At 41.1% G+C, this 20419-nt stretch overlaps 1 protein-coding gene across 9 annotated transcripts in view; it reads right to left on the bottom strand.

Annotated features, from left to right (window-relative positions):
- Nucleotides 1–760: 760 nt before the first annotated feature.
- Nucleotides 761–20419, bottom strand: part of ITPRID1 (ITPR interacting domain containing 1) — a 47771-nt gene continuing 28112 nt past the window's right edge. For 5 of the 9 annotated variants that reach the window (XM_080582914.1, XM_080582917.1, XM_080582919.1 and 2 more), the window contains 6 exons: nucleotides 9514–9599; nucleotides 7607–9112; nucleotides 3963–4090; nucleotides 3151–3262; nucleotides 2481–2834; nucleotides 761–1519 (listed from right to left, as the gene is read on the bottom strand). In XM_080582914.1, the coding sequence (XP_080439040.1) occupies nucleotides 1463–1519; nucleotides 2481–2834; nucleotides 3151–3262; nucleotides 3963–4090; nucleotides 7607–9112; nucleotides 9514–9599 (2243 nt within the window). In that variant the 3' untranslated portion in view covers nucleotides 761–1462. Of the gene's footprint in view, nucleotides 1520–2480; nucleotides 2835–3150; nucleotides 3263–3962; nucleotides 4091–4198; nucleotides 4304–4328; nucleotides 4460–7606; nucleotides 9113–9513; nucleotides 9600–20419 lie in introns of those variants that run through there. The other 4 variants (XM_080582916.1, XM_080582915.1, XR_013947653.1 and 1 more) reach the window with 4 other exon arrangements.

Genomic DNA, 20419 nt, shown 5'->3' with positions numbered 1-20419 from the left:
AAAATTCTTAGCTGTTCTTACTTCCAGGATTCCTTTGGCACTGGCATCATTGTATATCCTTCACCTTGCTCTTTATTTGCCTTCCTCCACAAAGTACAACATCTGCAGTTGCAGTTCATAAGGTAGTAGAGATGAAGGTTATTTTGGTCCTGTTTGCATGCTGCTTGCTGTCGAGATTAATCCCAGCAGCTTCAAAGTCACAAATCTTGATATGTAAACTCTTAAACACTTGATAGCGTGGAAGTGGTGTACAAATCCCATGCGGGGTCTCAAGAAAGGGGCAAATTTCAACCAGTAAAATTCATGGCCCAGCAGGCTGTGGGGGAGCTTGTCGGTTCCTGTGTTATGTACCTCTCCCCCAATCATTTTATTGCCCTGAACATCTGTGGAAACATCGAGGTGCAGGGAGCCTCCAGGCTGCTCAGCATGTTTGACTCCATTTTCTCCTTAAACATGTGCAAATGCTACTTCTATTTGCACCTTTGCAGAGCTGTGATTTGCAACACCGAAGCCAAAATGACACCTAAGCTCCCTTCAGAGCATTAAACAAACAAGCCAGTAGGACGTCTCACAGCCTGGGAAGGGCCAAATTGAAAGCAGTAGCACAAACTGCTTTGAAAATGAGCTAGTTGGATTTCTTTGCTATGCTCCAAACCAGAGAGGTCTTTTCTAGTGTTTGTTTGTTTGTTTGTTTGTTGTTTTGGGGGTTTCTTTTTCTTCTGCGTGAATCCAGGTTCTGAGAACTCCCCAGAAAACTGAACCAGGATTCTGATTGAAGGTTTATAATCCCGTGACTTTTTTTTTTCTTTTTTTTTACTTTTTTTTTCTTCAATTAGATTTCCGTGAAGCAAACATGAAAATGAAGAGGACAGCCAGGAGACTAACCACAGAAATGGTTTGACAGTGTGGGTATTTAACATTTTATACACTGTCAGTGAGCTCCTGATTTGATACGGACGATAGATACAAGCCTCATAAAGTTAGTCAGAGGCAAATTAGGTTTTACTAGCTAGTTAAAAGGTAGAAGATGGCTAGGGGCTGGCTGCACAAGGTAGTTTGGACTAGAGGTTTAATATTGGTTGAAGGACTATGTTAAAATAACTGGCTTTAAGGAGAATAGCTTCTAGAGGTATCTCCTAGGCTGTCCACAAGTTCAAAAGTTTCTTCTTAAAACAAGTCCTCTCCTCTTCTTTGTAAAGTCATTTACAAAGAACAGCCCCGTGTCATGCCAAGAGTAACATAGTAAGTTTTGCACTCACACAATAGCAAAATGCAATGTCTGTTTTTGAAATATCCTTTAAAGATGTCTGCTTTTCTGGCCAGTCACCTGATTGCAAATGAAACTGCTGTGATCAAAACTTTGCATAAAGCAGCGTTTTGCTCATTTGCTTCTGAGATATATCATGTATTGAAGGAGAAAGGCCACAATTATTAAAAACAAAATCCATCAGTCTGTCCTCCATCAGTCTTTCCCTTCTTCTGAATCATTACCTAAAGGACTTCTGAAAGATTTCTTCAACTGAAAAAAAAAAAACAAACAAAAGGAAAAAAGTGTTATGTTGAGAAAATGACCAAGATTACTCTGAAAAGGAAATGGGTACAACAGAATGACAACACATGATATCAAATAAATTTTAGTTCCTTGTTCCTTACTGTCTATGGTTCTCATTCTTTGATTTGTGTGCAAAGGAATCTGATTCTGCTTGGTAATACCAATAGCAATATCAACATAAATCAGGAAAACAGTATAAGATTACAATACAGAGTATTCTTTCCAATGGTGTTTATATGAATGTTATGCAAAATTTGACCCTAACTGTTCACTTAAAAGAATGATCATTTCTTTAAAAATTGGGACACATGTTGAGATAGAACAGATCATCAAAGTGTAAGGCAGATAAGAAATTAGCTAGAAATATTTAATAGCTAGAAATATTTAATACACAGAAAGACAGGCAAACTTTTTTTTTTTTTATGACTACTTTGTGAGATTAGATCTGTCAGAAATGCTGAGTTAAAATTTCTTTGGAAAAACAACAAACCTTCCGTTTCACTGCCTTTACTGCCCTTGTAAAACCAGGTAATTGGCTTTGCAAATTGAAGCCATAAATTACTAATTCCACACTATGGGAGAGATTTGAATATACCAATTAGTTGAACAGTTGCATCCAGAGTTCAAGCAAGCCTAGCAAACATCATGTACGTATTCATATGTGCTTCTCTCTGGAGCATCTGGGTCACTGCCACAGCTTAGAGAGAAATAGCAAGGCAGGTCCAGTCCCAGCCTGTTCTTGTGCTGCCTGTGCAGGCTGACAGTGCCCTGAAGCACAGGCTCCGTCCCTTGGGATGAACACACAGTTTAGCAGGAAAGTGTCCTGATCTAGGCTGTGGCAACGAGGCACTGCATAGCTCAACTGCATTGTGAGTCAGCAATCCCTTCCACTTAAAACTTTGAGGCTGAGACTAAAACAGCTTCTTACATTGCGTATAAAGGTCTTAAAGTCCATTTTTGCTTGGGGAGGTCCTTTTATTTCCTTTTTGCTGGTGGAGGGTTCCTGTGGGTCAGACTCATCTGAATTCGGCTCAGGCACTGTCTTGGTAGAAAATGGTGCCAAGGGTGCCCCTTGCTGCAGGGCAGATAGAGAGCCTGCTGCTGTGATGTTTTTGCTAGGAGCTCTTTGAAGTACCATTTTTGAGCACCCACTTCTAGGATGCACAGTGTCAGCAGCATCTGGAAGTGCTTGTTTATTCTGGGCATTTCTTTCTCCCTTCCAGTCAGAGAGTCCAAGCTCAGAAAACAGATGGGATTGTTCTACCAGTAATTGGTCCAGCTGCTGCAGAGAAAATAGAAGGAAAAGCATATTGCAGTAATAAAAATATAATAAAAGGAATCAAGCAGGATACACAAGAGTATATGAAGCATGCCTGATTCTTATGCTTGGTCTGAAGAAGATATGCTATATTTGGCAAATGAGACATTGCAACTAAAAGGAGGAGAAAGGCCTAGAGGACAATTTATTCCAACAGATACATCTAATGTAAAATCTGCAAAAGGACTTCTATCAGTGGCCATTGCAGTCTTTACCCTCTAATCCAAGCTTGTCAGGAAAACTTCCTACAAGATCCAGAGCGGTGGCTTGTGCAACATACCATCAGGATGCCATCCCTGACTTGGCAAGTTTGATCGTTCAGCTGAAATTCCAGCTCTGCCACCTCCTGATGAACGGCCTGCCGTAGGAGTTGCAGGTTTCTGCTTTCCTCCCTGCAGGGACAGAAGTGAAAGCACACTTGAATGGGCAATGAACATGCTCCTCTTCCTCAGCCCCACCATAATGCCTGTATCACACACTGTTGCCATCTGATTTCTACCCATGATCATGGAATAACTTACAAAAAAAATATAAAAAATAAGAAATAAAAAATAACAGCCCTTGCCCACTCAACTCCAGTTCTTCAGTTACCCCACTTGCAAAATTAAGCATGTTGCAGTTGTAGAGTGGGCTTGAGTCTGGGCAGGTTCATCAGTTCTGATATATTACTATCACAAAGACTGCACAAATGTCCTACTTTCAGGCAGCTCAAGACTAGAAGCCCCTACTAACTTTTTGTATAAATGAGGCTTCTCAATAATCACTGTGAACGTGGGCTGAACCCATGAAGAGCTAACTGAAATCTGTTCCTGGATTCCTATTACTATTAAAATATAGTAATTCCACACTAAAAATCTGGCCTACATTTATAGAGCAATTTTCCCCTTCATAATACATGATTGAACAGTATAGAGTAGCTGGACTTTCTTCTGAGCAAAAATCACAATACTTTTCCACTTGCAGGATGCCCATGGCTACACCTCACTGACCAGTAATGCTGCGGGAACACAAGTGTCCAGACAGACTGTAAGTGCCCATGGGCTGTTGCTGATGCTAGCTTTGGATTTAAGTAAGTGTGTGGGGCTGCCTTACCTTCCTTCATCTGGCATAACATCAGAAAGCAGTGCCTGCTGTTCGGTCAGGTGCTGTTCAATCTCATCCAGCTTGTCACGGAAGTGCTGGCAGGAGATCTTCATCAGTTCTATTTCCTGGAGGGTACACTGCATAGAAAAGCAAGAAGACACCCCATTTTACTACTTTTCTTTGAGTGCCTCCATGGCGAGTGCATTTGAAGCTGGCAGAGCAAAGGACATGGGCCCACCTCTTACCTGCACAAAGGGGGCTCTGTGAGCAGCTGCCATGAAAGTCCAAATGGCACTTCAGGTGTGTTTGTGCTGGGTGCATCACTCGCATCCCAGTCACCATCTTGTTTCCTAAACGATGTAGGATGAAGTGGCACTAGTCAAGTCAATGGGAATTTCATTTTTGCCACTGAAGTAGGAAATGGACTTTGATCAAAAATCTGGCAAAATGTGCCAAATCCTGATATTATGCTGTTGTCAGATACTATCTTCCAGCAGGATGGGTTGCTATGAATTAATGAGAAATTACTGTCCACTGGAAGTTAGAAACTGTTTTGAAAAAGAGAACTAGGAAGAGAGAGGAGAGTAAGCGTGAGAGGGAAGAAATATAAGAACTATGAGAGGTACAAATGTCTTTCATAACAGGTTCTGCTAAGTTTCTGATAATTTCTCATCTATTACCCATTAGACAGCTTGAACTGGATTTATCTAACGAAGTGCAGACATTTACCATAACAGATACACATCCAAGTACGGCAACAGAGCAATTGTTCTGTTTCAAAATCAGACACCCGTAACATGTCAGAGGATCTATGCCATAAATCATAGAATCATTAAACGTCACCATTTCTCTTGACTGAGAGAAGTAATCTAGTATGACTAATCACTTACATCTACTCTGATGTAAACATCTACACCAGGAATGTCTCAAAGGAAACCAGATGAATGAGCAGCGATAGTATAGAAAAAATCTTAAGAAGATTCTCCCATTACTACTTTGGAGCACAGGAATAATATAAGCGCAACCTGCTAGTAACATCAAAATAAATCCTGCTACTAGAGTCCATAGATGTCTAAGTTTCTAGACATATTAAAGACTTGTCCTTGACTTTTAACACTTTGTTAAAGGAAGTAATGTAGACAGCATCATCAAAGTGATTTCGGAGACAGTACCACCTGCCTTCTGAAGGCATGTCCCCTATTACTCTGAAATTGCTCAGAGTGCAAGTAGAAGTTCAGCATGTTCTTGTTTTGGCAGATTTTAGTCTCTAGTAAACCATAGGAAGATAGTGTAGGAACCTGCACTCCACTGCTGACCACTGTAACTGACAGAGAACAAGAGGCACATCTACAAAGTGTGGCAATGCTTGATCTCTTTGGATCCCTGCAATCACGGCCTTTGAAGAACTCTTCATGTTTGTATGCTTGAATGTGTCCCTCAGTCCCAACAAGGCCTGAAACATGAGGAAGTCAGCCCTGCTGAAGGACCAGCTTCAGCTAGAGGGCAAAAGATGCTCACCGTGCATTTGATAAACCTCATCCTCAATCTCCATTTCAACAGGCACGCTCTTGATGATTATGAACCCAGGGATAAACTTTTCCATAACAGCAAATGAAATATCTAGCCCCAAGAGACATAGGATAGCATCAGAAAGGGCTAATCAGAGACTGGTAGTGATTTGATAGAGCTGGTCCTATGACTGTAGTGGAGCAGAGCTCTCCTAAGAGTCTACTCCTTGTGGAGCACAGTTGGTTCTCTTAATGCTATAGGTTAGAGCAACAACCATGCACCCCACTGAGGCAGTCGACTGTGTTATGAGGACCTTCAGATCAAGTGTTGGCTGATTGCTCATCCCCCCTCAGCTCCCCTCCACAGTCTTTAATCTCAGTCCTCAGAAAGTTTGGCTGTTCCTAGATGAGAGCGCAGGGATATAAGTCAGCAGTACCCATATAATAAACATGATTTCTTCTCAACACCAAGTCTAGCCATCAGGATATCTAGCCATCAGAACATCTAGCCATCAGAAAGGTGTGCCCAAATGAGACTGAAGATCTCCTTTCATGCATGTCACTATGAAGAAGTCAACAGGCTATAGGTAAATTTCTAGATGATTCCTCAGGACTAACAGAAATCTGGAAAACACCATGCAAAACATCCAAAAAGTATAATGAGGTTTGTGAAAATGTTATGGATGAATTAAGGGCAGCTCCCCTGGCACTGACTCTTCAGGCATATCACAGAGCACATGTTCACATAGATTTATTCATAGTTCAATCTCAACAAGGATGGAAGGGGGACTAACTTTCCCAGGAACACTCCCAGGCAGGCCATTGTTTCAAGTAAAGTGAGTACAAGTAGGGTCAATTTACTATCTACCAGTTGCTCCAGAGTGGTTGCATTCCCCGTGCATGCCCTTGATAAATGGGGTAGAATCTGAGAGAGCTTCTTACAGTAAAATACATAGAAACTACCTTACCTTTAGTGTAAAGCATAAATATGCACCCATGAAATATCTACAGAGTGGCTAATATTCAGTATATTCACTCTCTTATTGCACAGTGACTGAGATGTGAAGCCATATCCCTAATGACAGATCTTGGATAACAGTATGGTGCAAAGCCTTTTCCTCCCACACTCCCTGTCCACAGACTGCAGAAGAAAAATCACCACTAGCCCCTATTAGAAGAGTGATTAAGCAGTAGTCAGTGACAACGGGCTTCTAGTCCACCATAAGGTACTGATTCACTGCCATCTTGTGGCAACATCATGATAGCTAACAAATGCATGTTTTTCCATATAGTGCTCAAAGACAAGAGATTGCAGATTTATATATTCAGTGATGTGGCATCAAAAGAGGAAAAACGGGAAGTCCTGCAGACCAGCAGGATGTATACTGCACCACATTTTTCTCAGGACATAAGAGTCCTTCTCAGTTCCCTTCCTTTCTTTCTTCCCCAACACACCCTGAGTCTTTCACAACTTTTGGGAACTCTCAGCAATTCTGACTAAAAAAAATAATAATGTGGTGACTTTTTACTATTGGTCTTTTTATTGCAAATAGTCATCTTAACACAGCCTTATATTTAATGAAAACTACTTATCCTACCATGATAAAATGGCTTGAGGCTCTGAAGTTGCTCTTCCCTTCGATTTAAATCAGTTTGGCTTATGGTATGTATCTGAGTATGCACAGTTACTATTTAACAAACACTATAATGTAAATTAAGTTAGTTCTCAGTAAAAGAGGATTGCACTAAATCATATAACCTTGCTTCTTCTACCCAGTATAATACTCAGTTACTGTAAATCATCTGATTCACAGAAACTCATTCTGTAAATCAAATCTTATTTCTTCTCTGCACTTAACCTGCAAACTTTATCACCTAGTTCACAGGAAATATTTTAAGATTGAGTTGATGAACATACATTATGAAAGTAAGCAGCCCAACAAAACTGAAGGTACACAGACATGTTTGCCATTTCTGTCCAGAACGGGGTGCTTCTTTCCCTCCCCATTTTCTCATTTGTATTCCCAAGATATGTCTCACTAAAGAAACAAGCAAAACAGGAGAGGAAAGAGAAAGATAGCTTGTGCATTTAGCAAATAAGTGTTTCAGCCATCTATGCATTATTATTTGAAGGAACCTACTCACTGGAGGAAGATTTCGCATTGCAGTTTCCTGCAGGAGTGTCAGTGTCTTCAAGAGGTGCAGCTTGGTGGTGGTGTGGTTTGAGCAGCAGCCTACAGGGCGATGGGGAGAAACAGGCACAGGGTATGTCCCTGAGCAGCAGCTGTGGCAGCAGCAGCAGTGACAGCAGTGACTGCCCTGTGCACCTGTGATGCCAGAGGTTTCATCCCAGTGGTGCGACCTGTATTTGCCAAAGAGTATGCTGTCTAGAGAGGATGATTTTATCAGGTGGCTATGGGGTGGACAAAGCAGTGGTGACAGCCTGGTTTTCCTGTTGAGGGTGTCAGTTTGGCTGGAGGACTCAGCGGTCTGCTTCACACCGTCCTTTGAAGCCCCTGGGTCTGACCATACAAGACGACCACCCTCAGAGTGTGCTAACACACTGGACAAGTCCATAGGGTCATCCTTAGCAAGGCTTTCAATACGAGGAGCATTTTGCCCTTTGCACTTCACCCTTGAAGTAAACTCCAGCCCTGAAGGCATCTGAACAGTAACAGATTTCAGAGGAGTACGAGTCATTTCACAGTTTTGGACAGTGCCTGCCTGTTCAGGTTTGTCAGCACCTAACATCTCCCTTATGCTACCAGTCTGTTGATCTTCAGGGGAACTTAATCCAGGCCCTTCTGCTAGGCAGCAGGGAGGACTGCAAGATACTTGTGGAGATCTGCTTGAAGTGGCACTACTCCCACTCTGCACTGCTGTGCCCTGACACAGAGTTTCTGGGAGCCCCCTTTCAGAGAAGTATCTTGTGTTTTTTGCATTACTATCCATGTTGCAGAGCATCTGTCTATTTGTCTCCTCATTCACTGCAAGCAGGGTACCATCTTTGCCAACCACTTCCTGGCCCCACCAGAGTCCTTTAACATGTTCTATACTGCTTCCATGGGCATTTTCATGATATGCAAATCCAACGTGCTTTTCAGTCAGGCACCTCTCACCTTCATCGTTGCCTCTGTGTTTGCTCTCACTGATGACTGCATGGTTTGTATCACTCAGTTCAGTGAAGACTATATTTGTATTTTTATGTCCTGTACTGAAACAAAACTGATGAACAAATTTTGAGGAGATAGGATCTCCTTCATCCTGAGTATCGCTCTTAAAACAAGGAGTGTACTGTTTCATGCACTCCTCTTCTTCCAGTTGCTTTCTTCCAGTTTTATGCTCTTTCTTGTCCATATCGTGTAATCTTTCTTGGACATAAGTCTGCAGATCAGCATTACGGGTCTGATAATCACCATTTTCTGCAGTCAGCAGGAGGCAAATCTCTTCTCCCCGATCACTGCATGCTTTTGTTGGCTTAGATACTGTCAAGATGCTCTCATAAGCTGTGATGAAGACCTCAGTAACACAATCATCTGGATTTTGTTGGAAATCTTGATTTAACATAGGAAACTCTGTCCTATGTGACAGGGCTGTTCCTTCATTGTAGTTATCAGAAATAATACTCATCTTTCCTGACAAAGACGCATTCTGAAGAAAATAAAGGAAAAAAAAAAAAAGGAGAGAAAAAAAAAAAGAATATTACAGTTTTACTATCATTTTCATTTGGCAACCACTACTTTGTTCTGGGCACCCCTGGGCCCAGGAGGCATCTTCAAATGCATCTCTAAATACCCAGAAAACCAAAGAATCAAAGATTCATGTCTTATTTCTTCTCTAACCTTGCACAAACCTTGTATTAGTGTGGTGGAAGAATTGCACAAAGCAATGAGAATGCTTCTTGCCTTCTGAGGTTTTCTAGGAAGATGAATTTGTTTTCATGAAGCTTTCCTGACTCCATGATTATTTATTTTTTTATTTGTTACTTGTGCCAGGGTTACAGAGTTTTCATAGACCTGCTGATTAATACCGAATATTGATTGATTCCTTACTTGCAAAACCAAGGGCTCTGGCAGCTCCTCCATGAATCCACTGCTGTCTGACTGGCAGCTGCTTGTTCTTGTCACCATCACCTCTGCTGGGGGAAACAAAAGGATGAGGCATCTAATAATGAAAATCATGCAATCTATTTGTAGACAGCAACTGCAGAACCAAAAACACATATTATGTTTTTTAAGTGAATTACTTGCATTGTCAGTTAGTATCATCAGCAGCATATCAGTCACTTTTTTATTTCAGATGAGAAATATGTGGTTCCCATCTCACACATTACAAAATTTGCAATGAAGTTGCTGAAAAATGCCTGTATTGTGGGTGGTCTCAAAACTCATCGTTGCAGTTTCCCACAGACGACATCATGGTTCAGCTTCTCCCCCAGGGAGACTGCTCTACAGATTCTCTAAACTTTTTTTTTAAAGCTGTTTCAATTACCCTTTGCATCTTTGCCAGCTGTTGCTTCCAGTGTGTTAGTCTGTCCTATAGTTTTCCATACATAAAAATGAAGAAAGACTTAAAAAATTTTGAAAAGTAGAAATGTTTTAGCTGCTATAGTTGAGCCACTGTGAGACTCAAAATAACGCCCCATGAGAGAAAGACCCTCCATTAGAGGATACAACAAAGCTTGACCTTCAAGCTTTAAAGTCTGCAGAGTTAGAAAACCATGTTATCTGCTTATTTAGTGCCTGTTTTAATCCTGAAACATGTAGAATACATAAGTAGCTGAAATGCTACTATAAATTACATATAGGGAAAAAAGCAAAAAAAGAAGAATTAAAAAAAAAAAAAGCATAACCTTTAATGGAAGAGTAGTGCTGTTAGAATTCACCTTCTAACCTAGTCAAGACCAGGTGGCTATAGTCAGGTCTGGCCCATTACTTACAATAAATGCAATGCATCTGTTCCAACAACACAGTCAAAAGTGTTTATGTATTGCAACCGTCCAGTCTGTCCAGCCACATTTATATATCCATGCACTAGCTAGAGCACTACTCAAGGTGTGTGATGGTGCACTCTGGGCTGATCTTTAGGCACAAGGTGAAACATAATGACTAGATTAAATGTCCACAGAGACAGTTAACATTATTGCCATTAGGCTACAGAAAGACCTCCACGAGTCTCCCTGAACTCCCCTGGAAGTAGGTGTCATGTGTGCTCAGCTATCATGGCTCTCACTAAATAACATTCAAGATATATACATAAACCAAGGCTCAAACCACTCTGAAAACCTGTATCTGTGTTTAAAAATGGTTATGTAACAGGACCTAATGACCATTCTGAGTATGAGTCCGGTTTCTACAATTTTTATGTAAGCAAAATAGAAACTTCTAAGAGAAAATAAATTTATGGTTGAATGAGAACCATCTTAAGCACAGTTCAGTCAAACCGCTGAAGGTGAAATCACCTTCATCTCAGGCATCTAATTTGCACCTACCTACATGTTAGACGTGTAGTTAACTAATATTCCTAGCGTAAAGACTTAAATTCCCCATTTAATCCATATAAAGTGAAGTCTTTGAGGATCTGTGCTGCAGATCTTTTCCAAGTACATTCAGGCGCCTAATTTAATCATTACATCCCACACTGACATGTGAGATCCTACCCAATGTGCCAGGCCATATCTAAGCTATGCATGCAGGTAGAGATAAGGAGTTTTTAAAAGATGAGATTTTTCTCTGACTCTGGAATACTTTATTCAAAGCCAGTGAAAATTTCAGTGATTTCCATGGAAGTCTGAATTTAAAATAAGACTTAGTGAAAACAAATACGGTCCTCCAATTCAAGGTGAGGTGAAAAGCTATGAAGATTGTCATAGTGCTCCCACACAGACTTCAAGCTGAACAGCATGCTCCCAGGAGAAATGCGAAGCAGTGCCGCGTTGGGAAGGCAGGTCTTGCTGCAGGCTGGGGCTGTGTAGAAACTAGGTTAAACATGATATCCTTTTCAAATTAAGGCAGCTCAGTTTTAATGTCTGGATACGAGAGTCAAGTAAACCGTGTCTGGTTTAATGTCTATATACCAGAGTCAAGTAATATTTGCATAGTGGAAGGCAGCATTTGTGTACTGGGGAAACCGTGCTTTAGATTGGCCCAGTCCTCATCCATCACTTCATTTCCACTTCGTGTCCCAAGCAGGGAGGGAGTAAGCGAGACTGAAAATTAGAGCATGGTTAATGCTGTCCTGAGAAGGAACAGAGTTTCCCTCTTTGTGAAAGGTAATAGTTTGCCAATGGTAACAGTACAGTTTTTCTCGGCAGGCTGTAGTACCTGGTGAGGATAGCCATAGCCCAAGTTTCTGCTAGGTCTCCCAGGACAAATTCCTCTAAATATCAGCTTTTCTGAAAATATCCAGACTGTATGCTGTTGTTAGCATCTAAAGAACTCTCACTGCTTAGAAGCAACAATTCCTTATTTTTAAATGATCTAAGTCTTTCAGCAACAGGAAGAGCATCTTTAGGAAGCATACAAGTTGACCAAAAAGATAGGAGGAAGGATCAGAAAAATTTGCATAGTATACTTTGGCATTTTTTAAATGTTCCTTTCTCTTTCAAATATACTTTTTTTTTTTTTCCTGAGAGCAACTGCATTTTTTAATTTAAAAGACAAAGGTGCAAAAAATGGGTTAAATCACCTGAACATTAAGCAAAACATGTTTTTAATTCCAGTCTACCTAAACCACATTTTTCCCTAATCATTTGGTTCATCCAGTGAACCAAAATATCCATTATTCATGTAGTTCCACTCAGTTCTCCTAGTGTGTGGAGACACCCAAACCTGTAGAGATTCTGCAAATACATGCAGAGCATCACACAAAGGAAAGATAAAGTATGTTTGGAGAAGAAGTAGAGACGCAGACCAGTATTCAGCTATGAGATAAAAATTACAACTCTGGGCCCTGTGCGGAGAATACATCTGGCTATGCTGGAAAGAGGAAACCTGAGAATCGCCCCTGAAGACCTTGGTGAGGAAAACCTTGGCTCTTCGCCTTTCTGTGCTAATTGAACTGGGATAGTTTAGCTCCTGCCTTCCATTTCTGTTCCGCCTGAATTTTAAATAAAAATAGGTTAGAGGAACTTACTAATCAGGTTGCTACTTCATTTTGTACCACATAAGAAAGTACATGCCTTCCAAACCTCAAAGGTCCCACAGCTTTCCAACCATTTACTTGATCAATCCAATTTCATTAAGAGACTTTCTCTCTCCCCTTATTGGCATGCAGATACAGTGGCTTCTGTACTCACCAGCCTTCCGTGCAGGATCTTTCTGAATCTACTGGGCTGCTAGGTTTACCACTAATGAAAGAATATTCCCTAATTAGTAAAAAAAAATAAGTGCTGGAGTGCAGTTCTGGGTTCCTCTGAAGACTCTGCAGCTGGTTTTATGTGGAGTTGGCCGCAAACAACACAACCTCTTTCTAGTTTCCAGCCTGGAGAATACTCACAACATGAAAAGGTGCCATGAGAACTTCTGCATTGCTTGTAAATCATACTATATTTTTTGTATGTCTAGTGAATCACATTAACATGGATCAGTGCACTCCAGTGTTTGTTTTCTACCTCATTTGAGTATTTGGGGAAGCACAGGCACAAAAATTTCAAAGGCAAGAGCATTTGTGCAAATTTGAATTTTAAATTCACAAATTAAAATCTGGACTGCTCATCCTGTCATAGGAAATAACAGAATGGCCAATTGCAGCCTAGCAATGCCTTTTTTTTTTTTTTTGTAGTTATTTAAATGTTGCAGGACCTTGATGTAGTTAAGCATTTCTAAAACTATCTGTTATATACACGGGACTAAACAGTGCAGAGGAGCCACAATGTAGTCAGATATCTCATGAAAGTAAAAGAAGCCTGAAAGGCTTAGTCTAAATTTTTCACTTAGCTATATAAGCAAAGACAGTATGCAATCTCTCACATGATACTCTCAAGGCACTAGCATCATTACAACTTAAATGGTCATGTTAAATTCAGCAAGAAAACTAGATTTGGGCTTAAATCTATCCATAATGTTCCCACACCCAGAGTTTAGTGCACACATAAATACCTTGCTGATTGGGGCTTGAAAAACACTTCAGTTCAACAATAGTTCAATTCAACAACAGTTGAATGGAAGTACCACTGAAGTAAGAGACAGAATGAATGAAAGTCACACCATGTCCATGGAAGTGCCAGAACTGAACAGATGTTTTCTTATGTTCTGTGTTTTGCTTCTCAAACACAGGCATCAAATACCAAAGGCACCAAAGCTGCACAGCTCTACAGCTCTAGCAGAAGCAGGTGAAAGATGCGACGGCTCTGATTCTCCAAAATATTGCAATAAATAAATAAATAAATAAATAATAAATAAATAATAATAAATAAAAAAATAGATAAAATGAATTGTTTCTGTCTTACAGGACAAAAAGCATTTCAGAAATACATTTTTGAACAATACTTTCAAAACAGAAATGGGTTTATTTTGGGTACCTACAAATATCCTTCCCGTTTGGACACACTATCCCTCCTGCTCTGGGAATTGTAGGTCTGTATGTTACCCTTAACAGCGCTGCCCTGTCTATAGCATTACAAAAAAGGATGTTGCAGTAAGAGCTGGCTGTGTGCTAGAAGAATATGTCAACTGCACGGCAGTTACAGATGGTCCTATCTTGTGATGGGAGAATTGCTGCAGCTTACTCCCCTCTCCTGCTACTGGCCACTAAGGACTAATAAAACTCCACTGAAAATATATATTTCACATAAGTCACAAAGAACCATTTTTTTGGCATTGTTACCCAGAACAGTAGATTTTCTGAAGCCCATTAAACCTTGTTGCACCAGAATAAATTATTTTGTACAGTTTTCAGCATTTTAGGGAAAGAAATGTTGCTGTTCATATTGGTTCCCATGTATGTGGCAAAACCATGCTGTCTTTCCCTACTTGGAGGTAGCTCCATCACAGGCAACTGCATTGATTATTGGCTGTTAACTATGGACATAAGCATTTTACTTACTGCCCCTGAAATGCAAAAGAAAAAGTCTTTTTTGTCCTTTTTTTTTTTTTTTTAAATATTCCTGTATATATATAACACCAATTCACTTTCCACATTGCAGAAAGGATGACAAACAAGTGAACTAAGTTAAGAAGGATTATTTATATTATTTATCTTCTAGCCAAACATAATACACAACTCTACAACTGTCTTGCATGTAAGAGACATCAGTATAGAAATACTTCTAACTATAGTGGTGCTGCGGGACTGATCCCTCTCTATACAGCTACATCTGTTTGTGCAGCATTTCAGGAAAACAATCACCAGATGGCAGCAGCACATAAACCACAAATTTTGTTTCCAAAGGCCAACATAAACCACAGTTTTTAACAACATCCTTTGCAGAGTTCATTTTTCAATGACATTATAACAGAAATAAGATAAACCATCTTATTAGAATAGTCATATTATATGAAAGCAAGTAATACACCCCAAAACGCATCAGATGCAGCAAAGGCACCTATTCTTATTCAAAACCAGGCATAGCTAAATGTGTCTGTCCCTTGCTCCCTTTGAAGTAAAAAATTGAAGGGGAATTCCATGCCAAACATCTAACACAGTGTGACTGGGTTAAAATACATTAAAAACAATAACAAAACTCTATGTAAGGTAATTTCTGTTATTAATTGTGCCATGCCGTGATGATAAGTGGTGTACAAATGGCAAAAAAGGGTCTGTGTCTGGTAGAGACGAACAGAATCTGGCTCCTCTGAGGAATTTCTTAATGCTTCTCAAAACCCCATTACCCCTGCTCTCACCCAATCTTCAATAATCTTCTCCCCATTATTGTGGGTAACACTGGTATATAAGACTTCGGGTATGCATCTCTTACCATGGGGGTGAAGCCAAACTCATTCTGAACAAGAGGGGAAGGCCCAGCAGCCCCATAACTGCAAGGAACTGCCGTAGGCCAAGAGTACACATATGCTGTACCCCAAGATGGTGAGACAGTGCCAGGGGAGATGAAAAGCAAAGGGCATGTGTCATGTGAAAGCCACAGATATTTTGATTCATCTCTATGTTCAATCTGCAGTTCTTTTATCCATGGGGTCCGGATGTCATGGCCATCATTAGCAGGAGACACATGCCCAGCTCCAGGCATGCTCCCGCACCCTGTGACCGGGGGTGCGCACATGGTGCTTTGTATCCTCCTGTGCAGGCTCCTACTCCTTGCCCAAGGCACCGCTCCCAAATCCTATAGGAGGAGATTGACCTATATGCTCTCCAAATATTAGCCGCGAGCACCTCAGGGAACCAGGTCAGGGAGCATTAGAGATGCAAACTGCACTGGCAGAAATAGCTGCATAGCAATTCTACGTCTACCATCAGCACATTCAACTTCAATTCTTGTCCTCCAAAACACCTGAAGAAAAAGCAGTTTTGCACCAGGTTCCAGTCAAGCTTTTGGCTTAGGATTCAGCGTATAGGATGGTTATGTCTAGCACACTTGTGGCACAGCACAGCCAGCAGGCAGAGCACAGCAGCCTGGAGCTGTGCCCAGGCTGCAAAACCTGTCGCAGAAGTTGGGTGAGAGGGCACACTTGGCTCCCTGATCCTGTAGCTAGACAACCACTGATACCTAAGCCACATACTAACGTGCTTTAAAACCAGTGGACATATTCACTGATTTAAAACTAGCTTCAGTACATCTGCTGTACCCTACAGTCAGCACCGTGACAGCAGGTATAAATATACTCCATTGTGAAATGCATGGGGCTGGTGGGTGGGTTGTCTGGCTCTTTCGCTTGCTCGCATTACAGGTTCTCCATAGCTCATGTGTGGAAAGAAGCTTTGTAGAAGAATTGAATTAGCTGATAATATTCTGTTAAGCTGCTTGTTAAAGAAAAATATATATATATTAAAAAACAAAAACAAAAGCACTTATTTCCTCTCCTTCCTACCCAAATCATAGATGAATATAGGCAAAGGAAGTAGTGTGCTCACTACTTTTTGCATCACTGAAAAGGATATAATTACCTGCCTAGCACCAGTGAATTATCCTTTGCCTCCCCAGAGGAGGTCAGAACTGATGTCTGTGGACTTCAGTGGCAGGGTTTCACCATTCAGAATTCTCCAACTTTGCCCTTTTTAAGAATACCTCCAGTACAATTTGGTTCCTGAGACTGGAAACCCCCTTTAAAGTATTAAAAGTATCTGGGGACAAAGGTCACGTCAGGTTTGGTTATACAGCATGACATCATGAATCTCACATGCTGTCACTGAGAACAGCAGACGCACCCCTGCAAGCTGCCACGCTCGGGAGTAAGGCGTCTGCCTTGCCTGCCACTCAGAGCTTCCAATTGTTTCTTGCTTGTCCTACACAAGAACACACTGCCCTAGAAATGATAAAAGTATAAATGAGTAATCTAAGAGCTGAATTTGACAGGGAAAGAGAGAACACTGTAGGCAGTTATCTGTGATAAATGATGTTTCTGCAGTCTGGGAGGTTAGGCGTAGTGATGAATCTAGTCAAAACCTGAAATTGCAGTCACTTTGACAATAGTCTTTTATCTTCCTTCAGCTGATGAAACAGCTTCAAACTTTGCCAGGTCCTCCTCCTACTTTTCCTTGAGAGTCAGTATTACTTCCATCTTATTTCAACCGAGCTTCAGCCAACTGTCATTAATTCAGATTCGTGCCGCTGCCAAATGCCGGGAGAGACGGGTGATGGTTGTGTCTGCTTCTGATGAAAATGAGAGGTAGAGCTGAATGTCATCAGCCTACACTGTAGATCATGTTACATCACAACTTCTCCCAGTAGCAGCTGCACAGAGATAATGAATAAAAAATAAGCAATTGCAGTGAGCCTTGTAGGGCTCTCTGCAACTGAGAGCACCTCACAAAAGGAGGGATGGCTTCTGGCAAACCTTACAGAGACCTTTGAGAAAAATGAGTGAAAAGCCCCTTTGTTCTTGCTAGGGTCCAGCAACTGCTGCCTGGTCAGCAGTGGTCAACACGACTGGGAGGTCAGAATACGTGTCTGGCTTTTGGGCATTACTTTGTAGAGGTCAACAGCCAATTATAGTAGCTCTATTTCCATGATAATATCAATTAAACTTCTGTTCGGGGGGTCTAAGAGCGTTAGGCTTAGTAAGCCTGCCTCTCTGTGTCAGTGATATTTTCATCAGGAAAAATGCTAAGTAATCAGTCCGTAGATGACAAGTATGTAAAAGATCTATGGAATAGGAAACATATTTCTCATCTGGAAAGAAATCTGATTTGTCTAGAGCACAAAAATATACCCTAAATAACACCAATGTCCCCTTCTCAAAAGGGTCACTGACAGTAGGGGGAATCAACCCCCTCTTTTAACAGCCATGGCAAAGCAATATTGGATCATCAGAAAAGCATATGTATGTTCTCACAAACCTGCCCTGAAGCCTGAGCAGGACATGAGGTAGGAATTACAAATTTTGTAACAAGGTTTAAGGTTCAGTGGTCACTCTTTCAACTGGCACCATGAGTGCAGCATCATGGAGGTCTGGCAAGGCTCTGACCCTGCTGTGCTCCGTTGAGGGTGTAGAAAGGAAAGGCAGAAGAAAAAAATACTAGAAAAGGTCTTCTTTCAAGGCCTCAGCACAGCTTTAGCACAACTGGATTTTGTTTCAGAAGTTTTCTTGTTTAAAAGGCTATGGCTGATAATCTAAATACATCCCTCAAACTATTTGGTTATCCTCTTGGTTACCTAAGGTATTTTATACCCCCCTTCCCCCCCAAGGTTTTAACAACAGCAGGTTTTATAACTTTCACTAGGCCATCTGCCTTAAGTATGCGATGTGTGCATATCCTTTCCCACCAGGATGAATCAGACTGCTGCAGCAGGACCTAAAATATGACGCATATGTGCAACAAAATGTTATAAATGTGCAGTGACTTTTAGGAATGTACTCACTGAAAATCATACAAGCCCCAGTGTTCCTGGGACAGCTGCCTTGACCTGAGGACTGTGGCCAAGGCCTCCTGGCACCGTTGGCAGGAGGTATGACCTCCCAAAAACCATTTCAGAAGTCTGTCAGACTTCCTTTATTTGCTGCCCATCTACTTTTTGTACTGGTGACTGGCATCACCACCTGCTGGGTTTCCACCTTTATATCCATTGATGAATTTGGATATATGCAGATGAGTGACACATGTCAAAGACCGTGACAAAGTGAAGCAGCCAGTGTATTCTCAAGACCAACAGAATTGCCTCTCTGAGAGGACTTCTTTGAGGGGATCAGGCAACTGAGGATGTTTCTGTACTGGCAGAAGATACAGGAAGGTTTGAAAACTCATAATTGTATAACTTTGCCTTTCACCTTTTCTCTTTTCTCTCAGCCTCTACTTTCTGACAGTTTCTGCTTATTTCTGGGATCACAGAACTTCCCCTCAAGATGTCTTCAAGCTACAAAATACATGAAAATGACACAGCTTCCTCTTAATCTCCCTTATTGGTCTCTAATGTAAAGAAATAGGAAAAAATGAGAAGGCCTTTAAATGGTTCACTTGCAGAAGATGGAAAAAATATAGACTTCACCATCATAAAACAAATGAAGGTAACACAAAACAGCTAAAGAAAGCAGATGACTCCTTTGTGCCAGGTCACCTGCAGAAGATAAAGCTGTTGCAAACAGGACTTCTCCTCAGGATGCATAAAGATTAATATCCAGGAGCAACTTCCACAAATAACACTAATAAAAGCAAAACTTTTTATTTTTTGTAGAAAACGCAGGACCCTCTGAGTGTTCTTGTTAGTGAAATCTTTGTGGATCTTTTTTAAAGGACTGGAGATTTTTTTTTACTGTGAAAATATCTGTGTAATGCTAACTCAAATGAACTGTGCTATGACTGCTTCATGAACATACAGAAGTGTATTATGGATCTATTACTCATCATGTTTTAGGAAGGGAGACCCCCTATGAGGAAACTGTATGTGATCATTAATGGCAGATCTTAACATAAATATCAAGCAGTACCAACAGAAGAGTAGTTGTAGGAAATTTTTAAGTTCCAGATTTTGACTGCCACTTTAGCAAGCGACCTCTTTGGCTACCTCTTTGCCTTTCCTTATTCTGTTATTAAAACTAAAAAATCATTGTGTTATAAGTGAAGAAAAACAACATGATGCAGGCACTACAGTAAATAAGAAATTCTAAATAACAGTTCACTTCTTTACATTGAAAATAGAGAGAAGTACCTGAAAAATCCTATACTCTTCGAAGCATAGGAAATATACGCATCTTTTCTTCTTGCACTTTTGAAGACATTGCTCCTTCAATTGCAGGAAGACATTACAATGGATAATGAATAACAAACAGGATTCACATTCTTGGCACTCTGTCAATTACAAGAAATGCCAATTGCATTCTGCGAATATTCCCATGGTGCCAAACCATAAGAGGAGCCGGTGAGTAGGAGGAGTGAAGGTGTGATAATTGAAAGAATTGCCACTTGATAAGTCACAGGAGCTAACGCGTTAGCTCAGCGTGCAGGGAAGCTAGAACGTTCCCAGCTGCTGCAAAAACTGGGTGTATGTGATCCCTGGCACCACTCGTTGGGACAAGATGAATCACAAATGCTTCAGTAGCGAGCTACCATGTCACAGGGAGCCAGATGGAGGTGGTTACTTCCCTGATTGATTGCCTCTTGGGCTACCAAGGGCTTTTCCAGCAGGCTAATGCCTTTCTGTTGGCACTCGAGTGCCCAGGAGCAGCACGTCCGCTCGGGTCAGCACCACACAGGAATTCTTGCCTCTTGGGCATGTGGCCATCCCCGCAGAGGGAGAGGGAAGTAAATAAGAAGCAAGGGGGAGCGGGTGCCTACAAGGCACCCCCAAGTAACACCGGCTTCTGATACCTCCCTAATAGATGTGGCTGCTAATGAATTTTCAGGCAC

Source organism: Anser brachyrhynchus (genome assembly GCF_964034855.1).
Source record: "Anser brachyrhynchus genome assembly, chromosome: 2".
NCBI lineage: Eukaryota > Metazoa > Chordata > Aves > Anseriformes > Anatidae > Anser > Anser brachyrhynchus.
This window is presented reverse-complemented; position numbering and strand designations above follow the sequence as displayed.